Here is a 10,897-nt window from a genome sequence, read left to right on the forward strand (position 1 = left end):
TTCAGATGTCTACCACCGAGGGAACAACACCACAATCAATTCTCATAATCTTGTAAGGATTCGTATATCTTTTCCATTTTTAGTAATCTACCTCAATAAAGTCAGCCACAGCGGAGACTTCTGGAAAATTCTCTCTTTATCCCACCCCCCCCCCTTCCTATCACATTAGCTGCACTCAGAAGAGAGCATCGGCATCATCTCATGTATGAAGACACAAATACCCACTGAATTAAAATGGAATATCTTTTAGAGTACTATGGCCTTTGCTTTGAGGGTATGTCCATTTCAAATATTCAAGTTTCTTTGCACTGCCTCAAAGTCTTCTATTGACCATCACGCAAACATTCTTAAAACTTCCTACCTTTTTTTTAAAGGAAATAAACAGGAAAATAATACTTTCAACATTTTATATAATGTCCTCATGTAATCTTAACCTTATCATACTTTAATATTATTTTTAATACAGCTGTGTAAAAACAAAAGAACTAAAGAGTTGTAAGGTACTGACATCACCACCATATCTACTTTGCATAATTATGTACATGTAGATGTATTTGTAACTAATACACTGTCCAGTGTAAACATCTGAAGCTTTACACTTTCACAACAGTAAATTTCTGGTCTGAGGCAATCAAACGTCTACCACTGTTTAATTTCACACTTTTCCATCAACAAATTTTAATTTGAAATGAATAGCACTTTAAATGTAACCCTGATGATGTAAGATGTAACCAAACAGGATGCGTTCAATATTATCATTATATCTATTCATTAATACCTTTAAGTCAACTTTCACCACACCCCCCCCCCCCAAAAAAAAAAAAAAAAAACTAGAAATGTCGCTATGGCGACTGGTATGCCTCCGCCATAATGTACGATTCTCCTAATAGGTCTATATAGTAGGTCTTGGGAATGTGTGATGACAGTTTCATCTAATTGGCAAAATATTAAAATGACATGTTATGTGTTGAGTGTTCACTTTCCTTGAACAAGATTTAATTGGATGAATGGCTACATTTTCTAAAAGAGCATGTACTGTATTTGGGGATTTGAGGATTTTTATTTGACTTTTAACCCTTTTATAAGTCTATGCATTGGGCAATTTCAAGGAATAGAGAAAAAGTAAAATTTCTGTATTAAATAGTAAATTGTTGGAATTTTTACCTGGCCTTTGACCTTAAAATTCCCAAGAGAATCACTGTCAGGCAGAACATGCATAGGTATTAGTTTCATGATGATACCTTCAGCCACTTCCGAGATATGGAGAAAGAAGTGAAATTTAGCACTTTCACTTGACCTTTGACCTTTGACCTTCTTGGCCAAAAACTTCCCAGAGAATCTCTATTGGGTAATACGAGTATACACCAAGTTTCAAGAAAGATCTTGAGGGCATTGCATAAATGACAGAAAAAGTGAAATTTAATGAGTTGACCTTGATCTTTGACCCCCTGATCTTTGACCTCTTGACCCTAAAATTCCCTAGATAATCACTGCCAGTCAGTACATGCATATGTACTACATTTCATGAAGTTACCTGGAAAAAATGAAATGTTAACAATTTCACTTGACCTTTGAACTTTGAACTCTCACTAGCGAATCTTAACCCTAAACCAGGTTTTTTGAGGGACTTGAACCTTGGCCCCCCTTCAGATCTCGGTTGTGGATAGCGCGATCCTCGCTAAAATTTGCACTAAGTTAGAGGCCAATGTAATCTACAAGACTGTATAGTTAGATTTTTCAAATTTAAATTTATGTATTTTATATTAATTAATTTATGCTAATTTAAGCAAAAATGATTTTTTGCCTATAAATCAAAAAAATAAAGCTCCACGACTTAATTTTTGGTGAACATATTCTTTTCAATATCCTCAACAGTAATATTAAAGCAAAAATTCGGCTTCATAACTATTTCTTATGTATTTTATGGTTAATTGAATTTCTTATGTATTTCTTTGTTTTTTACTTTTTGTTTTTGTTGTTTTTTCCGTTAAAATTTGTCGCAGAAACTTTTTAAAGCATAATCAGGCTAAAACAAATCATTATCAGCCATTGAAAGTAAAAATATCTATTTTTATATGAATTAATTCCAAAAACACAATTTACATTGGATTTGTACACAAAATGCATATTTTTGAGCAATTTTTTGGTCGACAAATTTTTTTCAAAGGGGCGTGGCTTCAAAACGGTATGCCATGGAGCGACAAATTTGGTCTCAAAAGTTGCGCGATACTTGAAAGAAAAAAGTTGTGAAATGTTACGGCAAGAGCATCACGCGTTGCGGAATAATCACACTAAACATCAAGGGGGGCATAATGCCCCCCCGGTGGGAATAGGGTTAATTAGGTAATACATGTATGCAATACGTTTCAAGAAAATATCTTCTGGCTTTGCATAGATATGGGGAAATAGTGAAATTTTGAGCATTTGACCTTGACCTTTGACCTTAAGCATCTGGACCCAAATGTTGACAGGCACAACTTCACCCCCTCATACATATACCTGCCAAGTTTCATTAGGATACTTCAAACGTTTTTTTAGTTATGCTGTCCACAAAACTGATTACGGACGGATGGAAGGACGGACGGAAAGACGGACAGACAACTTCGTGGTGGAGGCATAAAAAAATGTATACATCTGCATGACTATCTCTTTTCCTCCCTCTCTCTCTCTTTTCCCCCTCTATATATAAATCATGCTTCATTTTCTACCTATCTTACATTATCAGAACTCTCCGATCCATCATTTTCATCGTAGGCATACAGTTCTGGTGAAGCTTCCATGTTAAATACGTCCAAGCTTGACTGAGGTTGCCAAGACGTTGTCAAGGTGGCTGTGGTCACAGCATTACTTTGGCTGGACTGAGTGGGTGAGTTGGATGAGGATCGGGGCAGGCCCTCAGGCTGTCCAGCGGTAATCCCCTTCAAGAAATATGACGAGCAAAGATATGAACAGATTAGGATAATATGCACTCCTCAATTCTTTCTGATACTTTAAAACCAATATTGTGCATTACAGCCTGCAGCTTGACAATGCACTTCCTAATAAGAGAGTTAGTTCTATCCCAAAAGACATGTGTGCTAACCCACATAAATTGCAAGTTGGGGTATATCTGACAAAGAGTTTTATGTACCTCAAGTGTGCTGTAATTCATGTCTGTATAAAGATGGGGGATCATGAATCATTTGATTGGACAGAAGTTTGATTCTGACATCAAGCTGGATTTTTTTCCTTCTTTCATGTCACTGCATTGCATTTCAGAAAAATTCCACAAACATCTCTTGACGTATACTTGTGAAATCATAAGATTTTGCCTCCAAATCTTACATCAGATCTGATTCCACTCCATAGAATATGTGTATAGATAGAGCATTCCAGCAAATAATGCATGGAGCATATGGGCAGGCAGACAGAAATCCACATAGCGCCTACAGTCCTCTAGGGGAAGGACAATCAGGGGCAGAACTCTCAATCTGTCCTACCTCATCTGATTCCTGCAAGATGGAGGAGCCCACAGAACAGGCGTCACTATCATCACTGATGTCATGAGTTGATTGTCCACTCTTTCCTCCTCCTCCTCCTCCAAACTCGATCTCATCATTGTCCATGTCGCTTATGTCTGTCTCATCATCATCATCCTCCAGATTATTCTCAACAGTCCTGCCAGGATGTGTAGGTGACGTCCGATCACTTGTCTGGGCTTCGCCAATGATGGACACTACTTGCTCTTCCTGCTCGCGGGGTGAGGGCTCGTCGCCACGACGCTGTTGGTTGCCATGATCATCTCCGCTGTCTCCGTCCAGGATGTCTTCGCTCGTCGAGTTCGGAAAGGCTGCGCTGGAATTCTGCATTTCCAGTCTGCTCAACTCGATGGCTCTCTGTGTTTGAAATGAAACATTCAGAAGATGTTAGCCTCACAAAAACATTAGCTTTTTTATAGCATACAATGAGCCATACACAAGGGTTCATAATCTTGGAACATATTTTCCTACTCTACTGTAAAAGCTGTTATTTTCACGAGGGTTTAATTTTTTGCAAATTTCATGAATCACTATTGGGTCGAAAATATATTGCCACACACTTGGGTATTTACTAGCATCTTTGTCCACATACGACAGCCTCAATGTCATATCACACACACACACCAAAAAAAAAAAAAAAAAAAAAAAAATCACACAAAAATGTCTATGACCTCCTTATTCTCAGAATAATCTCTACACAAAAATAACAGCTTTGACAGTATTCTATTCTCTCTTTTGTGCTCAAGATTAAACACAGAGCATGACACTTTTTTACACAAGTAAATGCAATGATTTAGAAATCAAGTGATGAAAATGAAAGAGACAAAATAGCAACAGATCAAATCTGCTTTAAAGTTATTTACTATTAGAATGTTCCTGCACTTATTGTTTTAGTAGGGCCTATGCACTTAGTTCCAGCTGGTGATAGTTCCTCAAGAAATGCATCTTGATATGAACTAAACACAGCTGCATAGAAAATCATTCATGTTTTAGGTAATTTGATGAGGACCACAAACTTAACTCCCACACAGATGTTAGTGGCAACTGCCCTGTGAATGATGTGATCTTATCAGAATGATCAAGAAGTAAATGTAATTGATCATAATGTTAACTTTAAAGGTCAAGTTCCATTCACCTGCAAATCTTCTTCCTCTTGTTGAAGCACTGCAACAGAAAAAGAAACAAAGGATGAGAGTTTGAATTTATGATCATTTATTCTTTCTAACATCAAATCACAGATTTCCCACAATCAATAACACTTAAAAAAAGATTTTAAAAAACAAAAAGACTAATGCACTGACTTAGAATTTTTCAAGACATACTAAAGTTAGAGGTGATAGTCTCCCTTCTGTACTCAATGAAATACATAATCAAGGAATTCAAATGTAGATAATACAATAATAATATTGTAATATAATATATTATATTATATATAATATATATTATATATAATATAATAATATTTTCTACCACAATCTGTAGCACTTTGCAAAGAATATCACTGATATATTAGGTGTCCATGCCTACATTGTATATGCAGGACTTGTTTACATTCTCAGAACCAATAATCACTGGCATTAAATGTCACCGTTTTCAACAGTTTGTTTGTTTGTTTGTTTGTTGTTATTTTTTTTTTTTTGGGGGGGGGGGGGGTTGGGGGAGGTCTTCAACATACTCTATTCTAGCTATCTCTGTGCTTAAAGGCTCCAGTAAGTACAAAACATGTTTCTGTCATAAGTACATCAGGATGAGGATAACATATATAACATCATATGATACAGGCATCAATTTTGGAGTTCTTTGTCTGAGCATCCTTCAGGCAAGATAAATGAAGATAGCCTACTAAAAAGACTTTTTGACATCAATGTACACATGGCCTTTTACATGTTTTTAAAGGGTCACGTTTCTTCAGTCAATGTTTCATGTGGCTCAATAAACAGCATGAGTCAGTCCCATGAATGCTGCAAAAAATCTCTGGAAATGCCATGTTTTCCTCCATGCCCCTAGCAGAAATGTCACATTTTGCTCATACTGAAAACAGAATCAAAATTAAGTACATTCTGAAGTTTTGATTTGAAATGGGTTTAAGTTACTTCAGCATGGAGAAATATAGATTGTTATTACTAGGGTGACATTTAGCAAAAGAGAGTGAAATAAAAATGTTACTTCGCTCTCGGTCCTTCTCCTGTTGCCTGCGCTGTAGTTCCCTCTCTGTCTGACGTGCTTTTCGCTGGTCTGCTGTGGCTGTACTGCTACTCACCATGCCGACACATTCAACCTGAAAGTACATGTAGAGGAACGGCCAATATTTAAAACCGGTACATTCTGCCCTCCCCCCCCCCCCCCCCCCCATTTTGCCATCAATTGCCACTGTGTCCTCTATGGATGGGGTCAGAGCAAACCACATTTAATTATGTATTCTATTTTTTATTTTTTTTATTTTTTTTGAAAGAGGATGTTAAATCATGAAATGCCATAGCATTAATTTCAGGTCATTTCTCCTATACGTAAAAGAACAAATTAAACAGTAAATGCAGAATGACAGACAGACTGGACGGTATTCTCAGGTCACTATGAAACAAAAGCTTGAACATACAGTGTATGTGTAAGTAATTAAGCACAGGCTTTGAAATTGAACAAATAGAAAAAAAAGTAAGTGCATTAGCATACATAAGTGCTGAAGGAGCGGATTCAACGTTATTGAAATGAGGCATTCAGTTCAAATAAAAGTGATCATAATTTCATTGCCATGAAAAAGACATTTGAAATCAACTCCAAACTGATCAACTGATTCGCTAATACTTGTTGGTGCTTTCAGACTGTTCAACACTATATAGGTCATTAGTCAACATAGCGAGCGAATCCTATTCATGGAATTTGATAACAAACACAGTTTGACACTATCTATTTCAATGAAGAGTAATTTCTGTTTTGGTGTATTTTTTGCAAGAGTATCCATAAGGGTCATCTACATGTATGATGACAACTCTTTTCATTGATATGATTCCTGTAATGACCCAAGCTCTCATACAATTGTTCATATATATCATATGGGGAAAACCGTTTGAAGGGTCATATTTTTTTTGTTCTCAAAGCTCTATTTCTGTCAGTTCTTGTAATGAGGTTTGCTCTAGGCTGAACCCTGGACCTACACAATGCTCATCACTAGATACATCTCTGCTACTGAGATGAGAGATAATTTACCATGCATATTCTGAATGAAACTGTCCAGGTGCAGGCGATCAATTGATTCTTAAATCATATTACTTTGACAAAGGGCAAAGTAGAGGAAAATAATGTTGCAATGGCAAAAACCAATGCAGCCTCTCATCCCCATCATTAAATGATAATCTCAAAACAGGCAGATCATATGTAGTACATAAATACATTGTATGTGCACTGTAATCTCAATACCATAACAATATACATGTACTGTAAAACCAGAAATTTTGTGTGCATTTGAATTTTGCAAATTCTGTGAGAGCCATGATTTGTGAATATAAAATGTGTGTGAAAGTTCTTGTCAACACTACACGTCTACATGCATTGAATGTCTGTGGCAATTCAAAATTTCATGCCATGAAAAAGGTCACCGGTTCTGATTCGCCAAAGTACATGCCACAAAAAATCTGGGCATTTACATGAATGGTATGCTTAATACAAATATGTCACAATGCCATTCAATATACCATGGCCTGCCACAGCTGGCAAAAATAGCAAGGAGCAACATAAAGGATGCATCATGGGATATAAAATTGTAAGATTTTTTTTTTTTTTTTTTTTTTTTTGCCGTCACCGTTCACACTGCACAACTTCATGTCTATTTGCACATGAAATAACGCATGTTTGGTCGGCATCCTTATCACAACCCAAAATAACGCTTTATTTTGAATGCAACGGGAACAGCACAAAGGTCACATGAAGACATAACAAGACTCTTAATCAAGGTCAAAGGGCAGAGGAAGGTCACTTGGATAGTACACAACAAATTTCTCCCGAACATGCCCAATACAGCTGTTGTCCAAAGTACACAGTCACTTGTCTGAGCAAAACAAAGAATTAAACAAAATATTACTAACTAGTGTTTGTCTTATTCAAGAATATGTTGTCAACTTTCCCTGCTGTGCAATCCATCTGGGTTTTCATAATGTATGTTTTTGTCTCAACCAGAAGGTATTTCACTTTGTATCATTTTTTTTTTCTTTCTTTCCATGCAAGCATGGTGTGTTATGGAACAAATCTTGCTGCCTAACCCAACAGATATTCCCACATATTTCTTGCCTGATGATGAGTTTTGGATACCTACGTGGCTGTCCAATTGTGGTATTTGATGACATAAATGGTATCCCGGGGTACCACATAAAAATCAGCCATTTTGTTGAATTATTTTTTTTTTAAAAGGTTGTACCCTGGGTTGCCAAAAAGTGGAAGTTATTTTGGTGCTGGAGTTAGCAAGCGCTAGCCACTGCACTTCACTGCACTGCACTGCACTGCACTAAAGCACACGCTATCTCTAGCACAGCGTACCATGCATCCATATAACATGCAGTGGCATGGGAATGACTATGTACACGCACACACAGTGCATGCATTTCTCTGCGGCTGTCCTCGAGTGGACGTGAGGTAGCGCTACACAACGTGGTATCCCGGGGTACAACATGCATCATTTGACCATTTCACTTGCTTGGTATTAAAGTGTTGTTGCCCCACAGGTAGGTGGACAAGTAGATTTGTTGCATCCTGCCAATGATCTTCACTTGAGAAGTGTTCAAGGAAAATTTAATGTACGAAATTCAAGACCATGCTTCTCAAGACAACATCTGACAGTTGGTTTAGGTGAAACTTTGGTAATGTAGTTCCACTAGTAAACATTGGCTCTAAATGAAATTCTGTGCATTAATCCATGGATGTTTTCCACCTTTAACGTGACATGATATTGAGTTTCAAGGAGTGTTCCACTTCCTGCCTGCAGATGTAGTCTCAGGAAGGTGGGAATGTCATGTTGTGAAGACCTCTGAAACAACAGGCTTTTACGCAACACACACAAACACAAGGTCAAATTCGGGTCAGACGGTCACCTGGTACAACCTCTTAATATGATATGCACTACAACCTCTTGAAAGACAACTTGCTGCATTTGCCAGAAGACAATGAGCTTCTGGTTGTAATAGATGAACCACAACAGACAGTAAACGAAGATGATGGATAGATCCAATCAGAGATTTCCATTAGTCAAAGAATGCTATGTAGCTCCAAAAATCTCCATCCATGCAGGCTAGCACTGCAGAATGGCACAGGTGACCACAGAGAAGGCAAGGTTGATAGTATGGTAGATTCTTTCAGTGGGAACTGACACTAATCACTGTTAAAGGATGGGGTCAGGGTTTGCCCTGCATCCTCCTAATATCTACATGGAATGCTGACTTCCTCCTGTCAGACGCAAGGCTCAAGGGAGAAGACAATGGAGCCGAAAGCGAAAGTTATTTCTGATAACTTGCATCAAAATAACAGCATATGCGAAGATCTGAGGAAAACTAGACGAATGAAATGATATATAACAATTTGAAAGCCCGTGTTATTTAACACCTTCCCTGTGGGTCAATGAAAAAGATTTCAAAAGGAAAAGCATTCATCATATCACTATGATTTCCCTTGCATATATATATATTTTTTTTTTTCTTTCACAAGAAAGCACTGGCTTCTAAAGTTTTGGACTACAGTGGCAGAACACAATGGTGTTGCTGACAAGGATTAGAATAGCAAACATACACTTGACCAGAAAGTAAAATAAATGTATCAGACATATCATTAAACAAATGGGGAGTACATCACAACTATGAGACTTTTTAAAAATCTGCTCACATATATTCAAAGATCTAGTCATGATGTTTTTTTTGATCTATCTGATTGAGCTTAATCTGCATCATTGTTGAAAGTGGCAATCTGGTTGTATGAGACAGCGGTATTTGGAACATTAAGCTTGCACTTTTCTGAAAAGTTTTCACTAATCATAATTTTTTCTTTTGGGATAAATCCTGAATTTCCTTCAAAAAAAAAAAAAAAATCCCCTGGATAGTAAAATGTCATTAAGAAAAAGTAAAAAAGAATAGGGGAAAAAAACACAGAACTACTACCGTTTGCTTAAAAAGACTGCATGACTATTGGACAACTTTAGTTCAGGGCCCTTGGGGGAGGGGAAGCACTAAGGTGACCTAATACAGAGATGTGCTAAACTTAGCTTCTGCTGTTGACAAAGACAGTACACATATCAAACAATCTGTTTCAGAGACATTGCATTTCAATGAGAGCCTGAACTTTTTAATTTTTGTAAGAGTGGATAATGCCAGAAGCACTCGAGGGCATTAACAGGAAGTTTACCATGCACTTTCGTTTTCTTCATTACCAGACTTGTAGCTAAGCTGGACTGAAGACATGGCTTCAGCTATTCATCTACAGCTAGGCAATGCTAGTGACAATTTTGATGTTGCTGCTGCTGAGTTCAGGCCCCTAAATTTGTAAAATTTCAAATTTTGGCTGACTGCCTTGAGAGCACCTGTTCAGTTGCCCTCTACATGAACAATGCACAGATTGGTGCCATCATGAAGTGTGTGACATGTGTTGTAGATCTGATGTGCACCCCATGGTTGCTTTGAATCACACAGAGCATTGCTGTACAAGTGTGTGTGCTTTACGCATGCATGGGTGAATTTTTTTTTCGTCTTAGGTGCAGCAAGCTTTTGAATATCACAAATTTTGGTCGAAAAAGTTCTCATTCTATTGTTGCCAGCTTGTTGGCAACTGGTCTACCCAGATGCTGCCTTGGGGTACCCTCGAAGGAGAATGTTTCAAGAAAAGTCCAAAATGGAGTCAGGTGTTCATTCTCACCTCATCCTCATTGTTCTCAGGTCCGTTGTGAGATCGGCTCCTGTTGCCGTGCTCCCTGGCAGGTGCTTCACCGCCTCTCCAACTGGAGCTTCCTTCTGCATCCCTACCAGATGTGGACTGGTTGCTGGTGTCCGCAAAAGTCAGAGCCACAGGCTTCCGAAGGTTCCTCTTCTTACCCATGGTGGGGGCTGGGATGCCTGGGCGGGAAACAGAATGTCGTGGTGAAAAATATCACACCTCCCATTCTAGGAATCACCTGTGCGTGCAGCTTGCAAATAGCAACAGCCATGAATAAAGTACTGTACACTATAATACAATGTATATCAAAATTACACTTTACTTGGCACACACAAGAGACTGTTGCTCTGGTAGTTTCTAGGGAATATTATACAAAAATTGCAAGCAAGAATTCACGGTGACTAGTGTCCATGATGTAAATTCATTGAGACATTGCATACCATGTTGCTATTTATTTTGGTAAAATAATGACAAAC

At 37.8% G+C, this 10,897-nt stretch overlaps 1 protein-coding gene across 1 annotated transcript in view; it reads right to left on the reverse strand.

Annotated features, from left to right (window-relative positions):
- Window positions 1–10,583, reverse strand: part of LOC140241431 (uncharacterized) — a 32,496-nt gene extending 21,913 nt beyond the window's left edge. The window contains 5 exon segments of the mRNA XM_072321161.1: window positions 2,718–2,918; window positions 3,480–3,875; window positions 4,654–4,682; window positions 5,685–5,796; window positions 10,404–10,583. Of these exon segments, the coding sequence (XP_072177262.1) occupies window positions 2,718–2,918; window positions 3,480–3,875; window positions 4,654–4,682; window positions 5,685–5,796; window positions 10,404–10,583 (918 nt within the window).
- Between the last annotated feature and the right edge of the window lie 314 nt (window positions 10,584–10,897).

The sequence above is a fragment of the Diadema setosum genome, chromosome 18 (assembly GCF_964275005.1).
Source record: "Diadema setosum chromosome 18, eeDiaSeto1, whole genome shotgun sequence".
Classification (NCBI taxonomy): domain Eukaryota; kingdom Metazoa; phylum Echinodermata; class Echinoidea; order Diadematoida; family Diadematidae; genus Diadema; species Diadema setosum.